Source organism: Carassius gibelio, chromosome A14, assembly GCF_023724105.1.
Source record: "Carassius gibelio isolate Cgi1373 ecotype wild population from Czech Republic chromosome A14, carGib1.2-hapl.c, whole genome shotgun sequence".
Taxonomy (NCBI): Eukaryota; Metazoa; Chordata; class Actinopteri; order Cypriniformes; family Cyprinidae; genus Carassius; species Carassius gibelio.
The window spans coordinates 23,551,032-23,569,915 of NC_068384.1; the positions used below are offsets into that span (position 1 = coordinate 23,551,032).

The following is an 18,884-nucleotide window of genomic DNA, read 5'->3' on the forward strand; positions in this document are numbered from 1 at the left end:
GTCCAAAGGGTAAACATGGCTAAGAAACTTTTGTCCTGACTATCTGAGCTAAAAGTGCAATGGTTCAGTGATGGTGAGATTTTTTTCTTTTTATCTCCACATGCATTTTTCCCCCATTTTGAGAATAATTTGAGTATAATTTCCAACGTTAGCACATCAAAACCAGGCAATCTCTCTGGCTGATGGTAAGGAAATTGAACAGATGAGGTAGCCTAACCCTCATGCATTTTGTATATGGTCTTCCTTCTTGAATGTCGGCTCAGGGAATTGGAAGTGATTTCATTGGGTTTTCCTCCATTTATAGCAAGGGAGCTTTTTGACAAATGCAAAAATGGTGAGTTGCCTGGGCGTACTGTGAAAAGTGCCTTAGAGATCCAACAGCATAGAGGTGAATCAAAGAAGTGCATGCTGGGAAGGAGCATGTTTAAAAAACAGTCTCACTACCAGCACTGTCTGGCTGCAGTTATAGTTGAACGACACCCAGACGTTTCCAGTCAATTTCCCCACGCTCTTTCCCATCAGGCAATTCACTTCTTCCAACCCCTTACTTGACAGCAATTTCTAGTGAATTTCCCTTTTAAATGTATCATTTATGCAAGGCTTATGAATAAAAGTGACTACTGCAGAAGGAAAGGTTAGTGTTTCTCCGTAAGAGTTCCTAACAAATTCAATACTCACCCCATAGACTAGTTCACCCACCATCCCGTTCCAAGTCTTGGTTTCAGGGTCGCGGGCACCATATTTTCCATCCATGACTATGGACAGTCTGTATTTAATCCCAACATGTTTTGCAATCTCGGAAGCTAAATCGACACAGTAGCCTTCATACTTGTCATTGCCTTCCAGATGCATGTGGTTTTTCTTGTACATCACATATGGTGCTTCCTGTTAATCAAACACACTCTCATTTATTATAATCTTCACTTACTGCTTTCATTGTCCAGTGTCACAGGCACCAGAGCCCACCGACAGTTTATCAGTCACAGGCATGCAGGCATGCTGGAATATCATGACTGTGCATTTATACCCACCTATTCTCTCACACACATAATCCACAAAACTGGAACACATACAAGACGAATGACTGAAGCAGTCAGACCAAACTGGTAATTCCCCAGCCCCTTCTAAGGCCCTCTTTACACCTGGTATTAATATTCATCTCAGGTGATCCCATCACAGGTTGCCAAATGAGACAAATTGTTGTCTCCACCTAAGGTACATTCTGATAGATAATATCATTTAAAATCTGGATCTTGTGCTATTGGTCTAAGAAATCACAATAATATTTGCATGTCTTACTCTGGGACTCGAATTATGGTCTCAAAAAGGATCCTGAGTTCAGGCACACTTATTATAGGTGACAATCACCTCAGTCTCTAGTTGCCAAAGTATATTTTAAGAAACCGAGAATTTGCAAGAATCTCATGGCTTTGAGTGGCTGCCTAGCAACTGTATACAGGGGCACAGTGTTTTCAAATGAATGCTGCAATAAATTCACAGACTAGTTTATGGATGGCTGGTTCTTGGTTTGGGTTTGGGCCACTGTCCTGCAGAGCTCCATCACTAATCACAATAGCATCTGAACAATCTAACCCAAAGGTGCCTTCCGTTGAGATCTATGTACCGGCAGAGTTCAGTTCCAGCCCCACTCCAGCTCATCTGTAATAATTATCAAGTGTTCCTGAAAATCTTAATTAGCTTGTGCAGGTGTGTTTGATCAGGGTTGAAGCTGAGCTTTGCAGGAAGGTAGATCTCCAGGAATAGGAATGGGAACTCATGATCTAAACTACTGTATGTATTGCCTATGCCTGATCTAGGATTATTGTTTTGAGTTTGGGTCTCATTATAGATCTGGGCTGTGGTATAAGTCTGAATCTAGTCTTGACTCCACCAATGTTCTTAATATGCATTTGCAGTAACTACATGAGTTTTATCACATACATCATTGTACATCATATACATCACATGGTATGTGTTGGGTGAGTGGACATCATATGCGTCCTTGTCTACCTATGATTATGGAATGAATATGTCCACAAAAAAGTGGACTCTGTTTAACTGCATTTGGGACTGTCTACTTTGGATCAAAACACTGGAGATGGATGACATCAGGTATAAACAGGGTCTGAGACCATAAAACAAATCAAAATAAGTTTGATTCTGGTCTTCTCTGTTTCACACACATGCACACACACTGTCACGTTGCAATATCCCAAGGGTCTGAAATGCATTGGCAGTTGAGGGTGAGAGGTGATGTAGGCAAGAACGTATGAAGTGAGAAGGACTCCGATTCATGAAGTAAATGGCAGTGACTGTAGAGGAATCATAGTGTTAATTCTGTTCAGACATATTCAAGCACATATACGACAGAAGCCTATATCATTCCAACAGAAAGAACACTGGACATATGCCTGCTAAAAAGACCAGCTTTCACCAGCTAGAATTTCAGGCTGGTTGATGCCAGGTATTGCTGGTTAGGTGTCTATTGCAGTTTCGGTCTAGCTGGTCGACTAACATGGTTGTTCCAGAGATACTGGCTGACTTGCTGGTTTAACTATATAAACAGACTGGTGCCATGTTAGGGATCAGCATCCAAAAACACAATATATGGTCTTTTCAGTAGGGAAAAAAAAACAAGCAAAAAAGAAGCTATTTTTAGGATCCAAACTCAAAAGCACTTTATCGACAAACAGAATTGAACAAAGTAAAAGTGTGCAAGCTGGTTTTATACCCCCCCCCCCCCCCATTTCAAACATTGTGGCAGCGGCTTGCTTGTCACTATTACCAAACAAAATGGCTTCTTGCAGTGAGGATGCATCCCATTAGAGTCAGAGACAATTAGGGTGCTAGTGGGTTAGCAATGGTTTGTTTGTTCTGTGCTGAATGTATCCTCTCACCTCATCCTTTGTGTGATTGTTTTCCTCCTGAATCCCTCTGATAGAATAACTGACAGCTGCTCACATTCAAGTCATTTGAAAGACTGACCTTGGTTTTTGGTGAAACAAAACAATTACGAGCGATTGTTGTTTTACAGGGGATGATGTTGTGAGCATTGATTTGAATTCCTAAGAGATGTGTTTTGGCCTTGCCAATTAGAGGCTAACTTTAAAGCTAATGCCATTAATGGCAGAAGATGAAGTGATACGTCAGCACTGAGCAGTCCTCCGGTCAATGTAAAGTGAATCTGAGCAAGGGCCTCATACCTGGCCTCACTCAAATATGCTTTATCTTTGCCAGAGGCAAACCATCAAACCCTTCTTTGTTGCGGTAAGCATTAGCTTGTTATAGCTTATGTGTCATTGGCCATTTACTTGATGAGAGGAAACAAGTCTTACCTACATATGCATTGTATGTCTACTTTGATGATGTCAATGTAAAACCATCATACCTAATGCCGTTATTGTGATGTCACTGCTATGACAGGCCACTGATATATGGAAAATCAAAATGCTTTGACACCCACACGGATACAGTTGAAACACTCATGCGTCGGTTTTCCTCGCGTTCGACTGTTTCAACGTGTAATGAGTGGATGGAAAGCAAAACAAAAGAAAAGTACTTCTACCCGCCCAGGACAGAATGTATCAATCTAGGAGTCAACACCATGACCCTGATGGGCAGAATATGCGGCATGATTAAAACGTCATGGAGTGTGTACCATAATAGTAGTGACCACAATTGTTCGGTTTTCCACTGAGGAATCGTTGCTGTACTGCTGATCCATTATATTAACAAAGCGCTCAAACTCGTTCCAGTATCCGATCTGTAAAGGGAAAACATTTGCGTTATTACCAAACAGCAGACATTTTTATTGCACTGATGCTAACTACCCCCTCCCCACAGCCCTTCTGTTCAGCTAAGGAAGCTGTTGTGGATGTGTACTCTCATAAGACTGTGTTCATTAAAAAAATATTAGGTCTCCATGCTGCTGTTGTTATTGCCTGGAGTTAAACAAAAAAAGACAAATTCTTGGCTGACATTTGTTAAAGAGGAAAAAAATGCTGGAATTTTCAGGGATGCAGAAGCTGGAAGTTACTCTTGGATGTAATGCTGCTCAACAGACATTTAACTTGATTAGATTTTAATGATTTAAACATTCTGTGTTTTCTCCTTGCTACATGCTTGAGTTGTTGCATAACGGTTTAGTGGCATGTGTCAGAACCATTAGCATAACACTAAGGCATCACTGAGGTGACATTGCAGAGGGGTCCGACACAGTCGTGTACATCACAACTGATGGTCATTGTCAATTAGCTTCTCCTTACCGACACTGACCCCATCTAACCTTATAGGCTTAACTATTCTCATCCATGGTGATTGTTGCTGGAATAGTGTGTTATAAAGAGCAGTTTCTGTTATGATGCATTTATTGAAGCTTAAAGTTAGGACATATTGAAGGGATTGTCCAACCTATTTGCAACCAATTAAGGCAAGACTATGGTGGCTGAGAGAGCTAAAGCGAGCAAATTTTTATAACTTCCCCATGAACATCAATTTAACCATGGCTTTGCTACACTAACCATAGTTTAACCATGGTATTTGTACATTTGTGGTTATACAGATGGTAATCAAAATGCCAAAAACAATTTTTGCATATGTCTTCTTATGTTGCAGTGCATTAAGCTCTCTCAAACACTGTGCAAGACATTATACATGAAAAAAAAAATATATATATTTTTTTCATGTATATATATATGCACTATCATTTTGCTCTAGCACAGAGCTTCAAATCTACACTTTAGTAACACTTAGACACACACACACACCAAACTTTTAAGTTTTATTCTTATCTATATTATGAAGGTATATCGCTTCGTTATACCAGTCTACTTCGAGTGGAAACTAAACAAGCCAATACACATTGGCATGCAATTCTTGTATTAAGCTGAAGCTGATCACAACGTGAGCATAAAAAGGCAGCAGGTGGTCGAGGGCCAATGCATAAAAGGTTTTCACTGAGGAGCAGAGCTGGTGACCCGGCCGCTCAACGATGTTACAGCAGTAGTGGCAACGGGATGTGACATCTCCGTTCCCTCCTTCATGGAACGAGGGATACCATATATAATCGAGACATTCCCTTTCAGCCGGTCACTCTCGATGTCACATTGGATGACCGATGAATTGGGATTCCTACCCCTTCGTGTGCCCTGTGTGAGCTACCTGCACCCCTTTTTTGGTGTATGCCGGGGCTCGCAACAAGATGTTCCATTCACCATTGTCGAAGCACTACCTACTCAGTGAGATTGGATTACACTTTGGAAACGTACCCATTCCACTTGGAACAGGGGTGCTGAGGAAGCTCCATCCTTCCTGAAGGAGGTCACGGGAACAATACACACATGAACATCTGTTTAGGTGCATATGGAAAATTGGAAGTGACTGTAACCCTCTTGGAAATGGCAGAAGTCTGCCCAGGGAAACACCAGCTCTGAGGCTATACCGTGGACTTTAAACATAAGGGATCCGCTTAGGTCTCACATATGGAACCCAGCCTTCTACCGGATCTCAAGGATACAGCGAGTGAAGGCCTGGCTCCAGATGCTCCAACACTTCTGGCTGCCAAGGGGATGGAGGAGCTTGACAGAGTCTACAGTATGGATGCTGTGGAGTAGTTTTAGCAAGCCGAAACTAACCAGGGCCTATCAGTGCCACTACCTGTTTGAGGTGAGAACACAGGAGGATGCCAGCTCCACACGAAGGCTATAGAACCTAGCTAATGTGTTGGGAACCTTGGACACATAGCCAGGCCAGGGCCTTAGGATTACCTGGGATTCAGATGGCCCAAACTCTAGACATGAAGTTTTTCAATGAAAGAAACTTTAGCTTGACTGAGTGCAAGGAATCAAATGGGCCATGATGTAGTGTTTTAAGCACTAGAGACAGGTCCCAAGAGGGTATGGAGGGAGGTTGGGAAGGATGTAACCTTCTGGCCCCTCTAAAGAACCTGATGACCAGGCCATTCTTACCCACCGACTTTCCTTCTACGGGGTCATGGTACACGGCAACCTTGCTGCAAAAAAGAAAGGACGACCCTGATCGGGCATCTCTTGGGCATCTTGCGAGAAGAACATCACTCGACAAGAAATTCCACGTCAAGGTGGAAGCATGTCTCGTAGATGGTGCTTTCGCTGAAGTGATGGTGTACCTCTTAGGGTAGGTCACCAAGAACCTCCGCATCCCATTCAGGCACCAGACATCAAGTTTCCAGAGGTCTGGATGCGGGTGCCATATGGTGCCTCATCTCTGAGTCTGCAGATCCTTCATCAGATAAATCCACATGGGAGGGGCTGTTATGAAGAGTACTAGTTTGGGGAACAAGGTCCGAGTGGGCCATTATGGCACAATTAGCAAGACCTAGGGGACCTTGTCCTCCCTAACCTTGTACAGAGTCTGTGCAAGAACGCTAACTGGGGGAAATGCCTACTTATGCAAGCCCTGTAGCCAGCTGTGATCCAGTGCATCTGTGCCGATGTGTTCCCTCAGACAGGCAGTAGAACAACTGGCAGTGAGAGGTAGGGCTGCACGATGTGTCGTTTAAGCATCGATATCATGATGTACGAATCCACGATAGTCACATCGCAGGATGTGTGATGTAGGCTGTCGTATTTAATCCGTTATTCATTAACTGTACGGGCCAGCTGCTCCCCAGCCCTTGACAAATCTGATTTGTGGAGAACGCGAGAGAGAGCATGCACGAGAGAGAGCGCACGAGAGAGAGAGAGCAAGCGAGCCCCGGCGATCACACGCTCACCGTCTTCAAACAACGCGCACATTAATGATGGTGTCAATGTTTAAATCATTTAAAATGAGAATGTAAGTGTGCTCACCCCATTTTTGTTTGTAAGAATTTTTTTTTATTAGATTTCATATCACAATATATATCACAGAAAAATAAAATATTGCAATGTAATTTTTTCCCAATATCGTTGCAGCCCTAGTGAGAGGTCTATGGTGAGGCAAACAGGTCTACCTGAGCAGCTCTGAAATGTCTCTAAATCAGCTCGAGACAGCTCGTCGGGCCATACAGTTGAGCAGACATGGAATGTGAATGGCATGAAGTGACCTCAGAACCTTCTGACTTCAAAGGATGTGGTGGCAGGTGAGTTGCAACATGCGACGAAAGCACAGACCACCTTGTCGGTTGATGTACGTAGCGGTCGCAGTGTTGTCCATTCAGACCAGCACATGATTGCCTCGTAAGCAACCATTGAGTGTTTGATGCTCTCGAACTGCCCGCTACTGCAGGCTGGTGAAGGAGGATGAGTGAGTTCTGGTGTTAGGCCGTCCACAACTCTCCGTGCCCTCCTGGGACCCAGAGATAGAGGAGCAAACAATGTTTTCGCTCGGCTACTAAGAGAAAGCTGGTATTCATTGTACCTGCTATCTTTTTATGCTCATGCTGTGATTAGCTGTGGCTGGATGCAATAACTGCATGCAGGGGCGTCGCACCCGTGAGGGATGTGGGGGTTTTAACACCCACACTTTTCCCGGTGAGAGGGTTCGACACCCGCACATTTTCTGCAGTTTTTCCGCCGTTTTGCACAAACGCCTTACTACAGTCACTCCTCCGTTTCTCTGACCACTCTGTGTCTGCGCTCGCTGCGGCTGCCTCTCCCCCCCCCCTCTCAAACTTGACACCGGCTTTGAGTGTGATCGGCTGATGATTTGCTGTTCTGCCTTAAGTCCCGCCTCTCTTGGGGTATTATCGGTCAGCTCGTGCCGAGGATGCGGGAACTTATGGTTATTTACATCCCCCTTATCCAGGTACTTTGAATGAGTGTTTATGCTTTAGAGGTTTTTTAAATAAGCTTGATATGTGTTTGGGAAGATGTTCTGTTAATCGTTTTGTTGACATGTCGAGTGTTTTTGGTATTATATTTCGTTTTTTAGACTAATGCTAATTGCTATTATTGGGATATTTTTTGCATACCTGTTGAAGAACTATGAAATTAAAGTGTATATTATTTTAATGTTTAAAAACAATAAATTGTTACATTATTTATACCACCAGAGAAAAAGCTTTGTGTGGGCGTTTTTATTCTCTCCTTTTCTGATTTTGCGTTTTTTTCTCCCCTTTTCTGATTTTGCGTTTTTTTCTCCCCTTTCTCCTCTTTTCTTTTTTTAATGTAGGATTATTTTTTTCCCAGCCAAACGCTGCAAGCCAGAAATCCCGCACAGTGCCAGAGAACTTTAAGCCCTGCATTTTGTACCCCTCTGTCAATGTGTTCATCATTTTTATTGTTTATAAACAACCACATCCATCCCCCACACTTTTGAAAAGCTTGCTACGCCCCTGACTGCATGCCAACGTGCATTGGCTCATTTAGTTTATACTCAAAGTAGATTGGTCTATCGAAAAGATATCCCAATTCATCGGTGATCTGATGTGACTCCGAGATGTATGTACTTAAATAACTGAGTCTAAAATGAGATTACTCATCAGTATTATTTTCTCTATTTTATCTAGTGAGTTATAAATATAAATTTTAAATGTGTATATCTGACAAACTTTTTTTTTTTTTTTTGGCTTAGACTTGAGGAATGGATCCCGGGTTGAGTTCTCTCACTGAACAAATTTACAGATTTACCGATGACTTACTTTTCTTGGGCCACCTGTTTTCATTTCATAAACATCAATACTGTAGTTTGATCTGCGACCAAAGCTGTCAAACTGGATATTACCAGTCATCCCTTGCACCTGGACCTGCCAAAAACAATAACAACATAAAGAAACCAGCAAAATAACAATGGTACTTGAAACTTTTGGAATAAATTCGGATGTGTGGAGTAAAGCAATTTAATCCTAAAGAGATTTAGTTAATTTCAAAGTAAATTACACAGAGAATACAAACTGTTATTGTCATTTTTAGAAAAGCTAAAGCACTTAGAAATGCATGAGTAAAAACAAAACAAACCAAAAAATAGACATTTTACCATTTTGAGAGCTCGTTCAATGTCGATGCCTTGGCTCCAAGGGACTGCAGGGTTAGCCAGGCAATCACCTGCACTGCCTCGTCTGGACACATCTACTCGCTGGCGTCGCAGGTACCGGAACGCCTCCGCAATGACCAGGATAGCATCATAAGACAGCGCTGAAGTGTACTGTACACAATAATCGTTAAAAACCTCACATTAACAGTTATTTGTTAGAGCAGTTTAAAATAAGCAAACACATTATCTGTAAGTAAACACTTTGTAGAGGGTTAAAATAAGCTGCCCTTTTCCATGTCTAAACACATGTTGATGTACATAATGAAGGATAATTGCGATACATTACTGCAAATAATCATAGTTGGCAAATGCAACAAAAGATGACACACTTCAGGGATGTAGCTTGTAAATTATTTCATGCTATGTAAAGGGTATTAACAAGGTTTCTAATTACAGAGATATATAAAATATTTAGGTATGTGAGACTCTACAGGGTTTTGCTGCTATTGATGTTCATGGGTACAACCTGTTATTACACCTCATTTCAACCAAGAAAAGAGAAGAAGCTGGCCTCTGCTAATTTGCCATAAGCTACACTATTGTATTGTTTTGTATTTTTTCAATGTGACTGCAGCGAGGAACTTAGCGAGTAAAATGAATGTAAGATAACAAAGCTAACATCAAAGACATTGTGCCTTTACAGTCACAATTCAAAATGCTTTCTGATGTCTTCATAAAAAAATAATAATAATAATAATAACCAAAAAAAAAAAAAAAACTGTCCTGGAAAAGACTTGGAAAATGTATGTGCCGGTAAGTGCAAATTCCCAGTGAGAAATTAATGAAACTTGTAAATAAAACATCTTACAGTGTCTGTAAAATTAAATCAATAAAAATAAAAGTAGCCTATTGTGTGAAAAGTAGAGATTTTTCATTAAAAGATAAAGTCATGGATCATAAAAAGAAGAGACAGCAACAATTATTGTTGTTGTTGTTGTTTCTAAGCAGTAGTTTCAGACCTTCAGAGGTGTGTTTCTAGCTTCAGGAAACTCTCTTTCATCTAGACGGTCCCATCTCTGGAGAAACTGTTGTACAACTGAGTTTTCAGGATTGATTATCTGGAAGCCACTAATGTTCGCTCCACCGAGAAAGACCTTGTCCAGGCTGATGTTGGTGAAGCCCTGTGGAAAGAGATTATGGAAAAGAAGCAAGCTTAGGATTCATGAGATGATGGCAATATAACAATCATCATGTGAAAATGGATCTCATTGTTTCCGTTTTAAAACCCAAAATGGGAAAATCACTAAGGCTCTTTATAACCATTGTGGTATATTAAGATTAATGGATGTCATATATTATATAAGTTTGTCAAATTGATAGAACCACAAGAAAACAATATTTATAATTAAAATACATCACTTAAGGGGGAAAATACACTCATGTATATCAGAAGTGTTTAGAAAAATAAATGTCTTTAGTTTTACTGATTACACACATATTTAGTGTTATTAAATGCTGTTGACAATCATGTAAAATATTACAATAAAACAAACACAAATACTTATATTTGGTGCATATTTTGTAATGGATGTTTAAAGGAGCATCTTTTCATCTTGAATTTGTCATTGAATTTGCATAATTTCTAAAACCTCTGTTCTTTAGTTAGAGAATGGAGGTGCTGAAACTCACCAGATTGGCAATAACATAATGGTAGCCTCTACTGTTCTTTCCGAGTGCCACAACCTACAGGAAAGAGAATCAATAACAGTTTACAATCCATGTAAGAAGAGTGCAGGGGCCTTATATCATCCCTCAGGTGAGATCCTCTCTCCATTTACACTGTCTTAAGTGACAAAGGCACTCAAGATTGATGGATGTTTCCTCATGCAGCAGCTGACAATCTTTGATGTTGCTTGCTGTTGTATGCTGGTCAACGGGAAAACACATGGACAAACCCTACATGTGTTCTTATGAATGAACAAAAGATGTAACTGATGTGCCAAGTGCGCCGATCTGACCCTGCAACCTTCACGTTAGACCCCTTTCATTAGAACCCATTAGTAAAGTATACAAACAATGGTCACTTGATCTTGGGTAATGTGTCCTCATGATTCATGTGCCATGTGCCCATTAAAGACATTAAATGATTTTTTGAAGTGCTACTAACTTCTAACTGGAAATCTTTCTGTTAATTGGGCAATAAAAAAAATGATAAAAAAGTTTACACTTTATTTTGATGGTCCCCTTTAGACTCTGTTGACCGTAAGTAACTATGCAACTACACATCAATGAACTATCATAAGAGTATTAGTAGACTGTTGAGTTAGGGTAAATTTACATGTATTAGCAAAGTTCCTTTTCAGTCAGTCATGTTCGATATTACATCCAGACTGACATTATGGGGTCTCGTTCACTTCTAAAAAGGCTAATGTGAACTGGCGAGTGGAATTTGCATGCCAAGCCACATCCCCTACATACTTGTACATAAGCTGGTTGCATGCATCCACATTCAGATTTTACTTCAGAGCTGGTTGCTTCAAAAATTACAATTACATTCTGAAAGAAGACACTGATAGGATAAACCCTAAAAAGACAGCGCCTCATCCCCTCTTGGGATCTCTCTTTGGTCCTTGCTGGACTACAGAAGGCTCCATTTGATCTCCTTGAGTCAGTCGAGCTTAAGATCCTGTTCTTTAAGAAAACACTAATGATTGTGCTCACTTCCATCAAGGGGGAGGGGGACCTGCAAGCATTTTTGGTCAAGAGAACATGCCTTGAGTTTGGGCCAGCTGATTCTCATATAATCCTGAGACCCTGACCTGGATTTGTGACCAAAGATCTTACCACCCCTTTTCGGGACCAGGTGGTGAACTTGCAAGCACTGTCATTGAAGGTGGCAGATCCAGTCCTTGCATTGCTGTGCCCGGTTCGTGCCTTGCCTTTAGAAGCTCCGATCATTTCTTTGTCTGGTTTGCGGGTCAGCAAAAGGGAAAGGCTGTCTCCAATCAGAGGTTGGCCCACTGGCTACTGGACACCATCACCTTGGAATACCATACTCAAGGCAAGCTGTGTCCATTGGTAGTGAGGGCTCACTCCACTCTGAGTATGCCCCCTTCTTGTGCATTGGCGCACGGCTCCTCTGTAGCAGACAGTTGTAGAGCTGTGGCCTGGGTGACAACTAATACCTTTGCAAGGTTTGATAATCTCTTAGTGGAACCAGTATCTTTTTCTTGAGTTGGGTATGAGTAGGCAGGAAGAATGGCTCGGGGTCATGCTTGCAGCACCAGTCACCTTAGCAGGGGATACAAGTGCTAATTATTCTGGCAGTAAGTTCCCCCAGTTGACCAACCCTAGTAGAGTCCTCTAGCATCCTTTGGCATCAGGCTTGGTGGAGGAGTCTTTCACTAGGCTCAGTACTTGTGTTGTATTGCCTTTTGTCAGCCCTTGTGCTGGGCTAGGTGTCCATGCTGAGATTCCCTTCAGGTAATTCTGCAGTGTTCCTGTAACTCAATTTGTAGAGCATTGTGCTATCAACCGCAAGATTGGGGATTCGATTCCCCGGGAACACATGATAGGTAAAAATTGCTAGCCTGAATGCACTGTAAGTCACATTGGATAAAAGAGTCTGCTAAACGCTTAAATTTAAATGTGTTTTTCCACGATATGGTTCCCCTTTTTTTTGGTGAACCTGTGCCTTTCCCTGAGCAATTCCTCTGTCAGTCCCTGCATTGTTAGCTGCTCCTCTCTGGTAGGATGTACTTCCGCAGTGGACTCCATATGTTGCACTGTCCCTTTGTCAGTCCATATTGGTATCTCCACATGTTACTGTACATCCCTTTGGGTAGGATGTGGCTCTGTTTCCCAGACATAGTTGACTTCTGTTAATTTAGAGACATTTGGCTTCACTGATGTCAAACCTAGCATGACACAAAGATTTATTTATGTAGGCTAACACTTTATTTTGAAAGTCCAATTTAGACAAGCTATATGTAACTTTTCAACTAAAGTACTGTACATGTCAACTTAAGCAGTCATTAGAGTAATGCTTTATATCTTCTCATACTTTATTTACTTTGCAAGTATGTCTCCTTATTCTACTAACTACTAACAACTGCTGTACAGATAGTTGCACATTTACAGTTAGTAGAATGTCTAAAGTGGACTATTGAAATAAAGTTTTTTCCAGTTTGGGAGAAATGGATTGCAGCACACTCATTTGGATTACCCTTGGCACTTTTAAGGACCCATTTTTTTTGTCCTTTTCACTAAATACTTTCTGATGTGATTATTCTACAGTGTATCATCTGTGTCCTTTTGTATTCCACAGAAGAGGCAACCTCCTATAAATCTAGAAGAACATACTGTTAGGGTTATGACAGAATTTCCATTTTCAGGTGAACTTTTAATGCTTACCCAAAACATCAAAGACTGTAATATAATGATTCAGCCATAGCTTCTCTGATGCTTCTTTGACATAATGCCCTTGACTTTTGGCTCCACAGAAGGTTTTTGGAGCCAGTGAGGTTATCAGTCCTGTCCCACAAAGAAATACTGCTGCAAGCTCCTCACACCTGAGTGAGAGCTGGCAGAAGAACAGAGATCACGATTGAACTTCACAGCCTGTGGGCCAGCAGGACCACTCTACAACCTTGATGTGGACACAGCCAGGGCCTAATGACATGATTCCATTCAAAAGCTCCAGTCCGAGACTTGACGGTCACGCGGCTCAGAACACTTGCTCTAACAGAAGACATGACAGAATTTAAATTTAGAGTAAATCAGTCCTTAAACTTGAAATAACAAGGATTATTCAGTCATCTTTGATGCAGAGTGATATTAAAGGACACCTATTATTATTATTCTTTATTTATTTATTTTACCTTTCACTTAATGTGTAATATACAGTAGCTGCATGTGCATGTAAGCAATCTTCAAAGTTACAAAACACAAAGTGCACTCGTTCAATCCCATAATGCACCACAATAATGAGTTTACAACCTATGTACACTCAATGGCTAGAGAATACCCATAATGCAATATAAGGGTCATGCCGAATGAATTCCTCGTCGCACCAGAAGATGGTGCCTGCAGCTGAATCATACATCCATTTTCCAAACCGCTGGTCCAATGTGGGTACAGCATAATATCATGCAGGTATAAATGTAGTTTTAATTGATCATTAAATAGTTTAATTCAGGTTTATACCTGCTAGTTGTCATGATAGAGTTCAATATAAATCTTTTCACTACTATTCGAGCTGCTAGTTTGCCAAGTTTCAAATGATTATTAAATGGCAAGCACTATCTATGCAACAGAGGCAGCCCTTCTGGTGCATTCAGTGTCCGAATGTACAAACTGATTTTCATTCAGTCATTCAATGGGACTATACAGTATTAGTGGGTTAATAGGTGGAAAAGTAAATGTATATTGAGCGACTTCTAACACAGCACTGGATAACAAGAGACTGGAGCTAAAAGAGAGTGTTTCATGCTGTGGGTAAAAGAGGTGCTGCTGCAATGTATAAAATAATTATTATATATATAATTTTTATAATATAATTTAATCATGTGCATTGAAACAAATATGGTGTATAAACAATTTTCACTTATAAATTGCTAGTAAATTTCACAAATAATTGCAAAGAAATGGCCCTTCACACATTTAATCTAATAATGACCGTAATTTCATAATTTATAAAGCTCTAAAAATGTTACAGACTGGTGTTTTAGTGCATTTCCTGCAAATATAGAAAAAATAAAGGGTCTCAATTATATATGTGCAGTAACACTTGGTTAATGCAAACTGTCACATAATCAGGGCAGTTTATTCCCTGTTTGCATCATGAGAAGATTATGGCTGCATCAAAGCTCCAAAACAAGTTTACTAAAGTAAGTTAATAAAGATATGGCAGTCGACTAAAATTGCTTGGTATTTTAGTCGACTAAAATAAGACTAAAATCAATAACAGATTTACTAGACAATTTTTTACAGCTGGCATAGGAAACAAACTTAACCAAAATATATAAAACACAAATTCAACTTTATTTCAACACAACTGTGTCTTTATTTCGATTCAAAAGCTTTTATGCAGCAACAAACACTGTCATGATAATGTAAACAATAACTAGCTGCCAATTAACCATTAATAAAAGAAAAATAAAGTTAGGTCCAGGACCTTAAAGCTTACAGCTGAGCTGAACAATAAGTGCATACATTTAAAGTAAATATTTAATAAGTTGGGTGCATAAAAAAAGTAACAAGATTTTATAAGGTATTCATTTGTCTAGCAATATTGTATGTTTTAAATACTACAATATTGCTAGATTAGTATGTATAATGATAGGATGTGAACATACACGTTTCACATGACTAATATAGAAATATTTGTGATATTGTCAACAAGTAGAACATTATAAAATATACTAAACATTAGTATTAATCAAATGTATGTATCATAATATTACGTATTAGTATTGTGCTCTCATCTAACTTGAAGAAGGGGCTATTTTACAGTACTTTTTAGTTCGTAATATTTAATGCTACAACATTTACGCACTGCAGTCTTCCAATTTTGCTTAGCTCAATAAACAAAAGAACATCGTTGTGAAATTACGTTTGAGAAAATGTCTGGGTGGCTCGTCTGTAAATGTCTTTTCAAATTGGTTGTGTTCTTGCCACGAATGAGCGCTCCGCGTGCTTTACGCTTTGTTTTGTTTTGTTCGTTGTCAAACGTGAGGTGAGCTGTGGACATTTTGTCGCTCTTTTAGACATCACCTCTTCGAATGCTGTCTTCCCGGGAGCTCATTTAAAAACTGAAAACCTTAGCTTCACGTCTCAATAAGTCAGGCTCTGATTGGTTCTCTTCTCTCACGCAGTCTCGCCTGTTCCGTTTTGCCGGTTCTTTTGCTCATTCCTCGCATCTCTCCCGTCTGCTGATTTGATTTTCGTCACAGTCTATTTTCGTCTCGTCCTTTATTCGTTGACGATAATGTCAATCAATTTAGTCATAGTTTTAGTCTCCATCAGTGCCTCATTTTTAATTTTCGTTTCGTTTTCGTCCGCAAAAATATATTTGTGACGAAAATAATGACGAAAATATTTAGTCAACGAAATTAACACTGGTACACATTATCTATAAGCTATTTAGCATTAATATATGAATTCACATTTTAGTTTTGTTAAGTGTGGTCATAGAATGAGCAAGCATGTTGATGGCAACAATAGTGACCACTGGAATAATACAGTGGCTTTAGGTAAACATATAAATCCAGTTCCAGTTATTAGTGAAGGTGGCACTAAAATGTTGCAATGACAAAGTTACAGTGAATATTGCACTACATTAAAAGTTTAAATGTTACAATATTGATGTTTTAATACTGGTTGCAATAATATAACAATGTTATGATATATTTTGCATGTTGTATAAGGGTTTTTATGTATATTAGTAACCCTGGAATGTGATGGAATGGAGTTTATGACAGCAAAAATATTTAAATTCAGTATACACATTATTCCACCAGTTCCAACTGTGACCAACCATAAAACACAATTCAAAAAATATATAATTATATTAAAATTAATACTACCACCACTATTACCACTGCTGCTAATTATTATTATTATTGAATATTCCAAAGCGTTACGAATGAAAAATCATTTGGATATAAGAATAATTTGAGATTAAATGGTTTAATGTGCTATTTTGAAGTAGAAGAACTGAAATAGTATTTTCTTGTAAACGTAGATGGCTGAAGGTGGGCTGATTTATGAGTGTGGGCAATAAGGGTCTGCTCAGTCTCTCCTCACTTTGTAATCTTCCTCCCCTCACTGGCACATTGATCCCACCTCTAGCACTGTCACCTTTGTGTTGGCCAGCCAGAAAGAGTTTTGGTGTCCTTGAGGGAAGTTTTGACCCCGTTGTGACAGGCAAAGTCAGACGGGAGTGACTCTGTGCTCGCCCACAGACAGAGCCTATTCACACGGGTCTGACAGAAAGAGCCCAGCACATGGGCCCAAACTAAAGCAACCGCAAAGCATTCAGTCCAGAGGTTCAATAAAACCAGACATCAGACCGCTGGGTCATTCCAGCTCCGGCGTGACCTTTAGCTAAAACACGCAGAGCTGGGATTATGACTCAAGCGCAATAACTGCAAAAACAGTTTGATTGCTTTAGGAAAATGATGTTAGATGGCATAGCAGGGACTATATAATTACTCTTCCCTAAAGTAAGCAGTTAGGGTTTCATTTCTTGGGGGCTGATGAAGAAAATGATATTGATAGTACCATAGAAGAAAAAAACAAACCAAATAAAAAATTATTTACATTTTTCCTAGAGGAAAAATTGGTACTTGTAAGGCAGCAAAGAGTGTAGTTCAAATTTTAGGTAATATAATACAAATATAATGTGTGAGAGAGAAATGGAAAGAGGCTGATTTAAATTAATGGCTAAATAATGGAAGAAAGAAAAGATCAATCACAATAATTCATCATTTAAAACAATTTAAAATAGAAGACCAATAGCATTCTTGTATGCAAATATTGCAATGAAATCATCATTGTTGATTAGAATTTGAATGCTAAACATTCTTTGCATTATGCAATTTAGGGAGCTATTTTATAGGAGACATATAGTTAATTCACTTAGAATTTAGTAACATTATTAAAACACATCTCTTCCATCTTTATTTCACCCTCTAACTTTAGCACTTTTTTTTCTATTCTATCTGTTTTCTTTTTTTTTTTCTAGCATATTATATAAAAGCCCTTGCTACGTGTACTGCGTTTAAGCTAACTGAGACTTGATATAGCACTTATATATCATTGCTCTTTTGTTGTTTTTGATTGCTTCCACTGTCCTCATTTGGAAGTCGCTTTGCATAAAAGCGTCTGCTAAATGACTAAATGTAAAAGATCAAGTGGACCAATGACACTAATGGCAGCCTTTTCAACACAAGCCTGGCTTTTCATCTAAGATATATGCTTCAAAATCCCTCCCCCAACAATAGATGTGATGATGTTTGATTAGAATTTGAATGCTAAACATTCTTTGCATTATGCCATTTAGGGAGCTATTTTATAGGAGACATACAGTATAGTTAATACACTTAGAATTTAGTAACATTATTTTGCTGTAATTTAGCTTACCGAAAAAAGTGGTGAAAACTAATTTAATGCATTGACCATTTTCCAAAATTCCAAACAGATGACACACGTAAGTCTAAAAAACTAAGTTTGGATGAGCTGTGTATGTTATGCATTTGAAGCAGAATTAATTAAAGAACATTATGGAGAACAACAACGACGACAACAACAACAACAAAAACTACTAAAAAGTTAACTGCAGTGTTGCACTGTAACTAAACAAAAAACAATGCATAGGAAAAAACAATGTGTAAGAACCATAAAAATATTCAGAATCCAAAAACAGAAGTGGGTCTAAACCATCATGCACAGGTTTTGTCTTATCTCACTCACTGCTTGAGTGCAGCTCGGGTAACTAAAAAGCTGCAGCATCATCAATTCCTCCTCCAACTCTTACCTCATGGCATGACCAATCAATAAGCGTTCTTCAAAACTCATTGAGGTCTGAGGCTGGGGGAGGACAAATGGCCTCAAATGCTTTCCAAAAGCTCTCTAGAACACTCAGTTATCTTCATTTCTACTCCCTTAAGCTAGCTTTTATGTGAGCAGGTTAGAAGCCGGAGTGATCCCAGAGGGATACATTCTAATTAACTGGCAGGAGAATTTGTACCTCTCCTGTCCTCTCAGCTGCTTTGAATTTAAACCTCTGTGAACTGAGCAGGTCTGGCTCTTGCCCAAAAGACAAACTAAATACACTAGCCTGTGCAAATGGATTTGAATCCAGGTTAACTCTGAAACATTAGAAACCTTTAATATTGGTTTCTACTCAAGTCACCATTGCTACATTGGGCTGATAAAATGAAAAGCATAAT

At 39.5% G+C, this 18,884-nt stretch overlaps 1 protein-coding gene across 4 annotated transcripts in view; it reads right to left on the bottom strand.

The window, feature by feature from the left end:
* LOC128026863 (glutamate receptor 3-like) overlaps nucleotides 1–18,884 on the bottom strand; it is a 121,050-nt gene that overhangs the window by 33,645 nt on the left and 68,521 nt on the right. For all 4 annotated transcript variants that reach the window (XR_008186556.1, XM_052614109.1, XM_052614108.1 and 1 more), the window contains exons 5-10: nucleotides 10,621–10,674; nucleotides 9,951–10,112; nucleotides 8,935–9,102; nucleotides 8,600–8,704; nucleotides 3,659–3,763; nucleotides 679–885 (exon numbers count right to left, since the gene is read on the bottom strand). Coding sequence is in view for 3 of the 4 variants with exons in the window: in XM_052614109.1 (XP_052470069.1) it covers nucleotides 679–885; nucleotides 3,659–3,763; nucleotides 8,600–8,704; nucleotides 8,935–9,102; nucleotides 9,951–10,112; nucleotides 10,621–10,674 (801 nt within the window). In the remaining variant the exon portion in view is untranslated. The remainder of the gene's footprint in view (nucleotides 1–678; nucleotides 886–3,658; nucleotides 3,764–8,599; nucleotides 8,705–8,934; nucleotides 9,103–9,950; nucleotides 10,113–10,620; nucleotides 10,675–18,884) is intronic.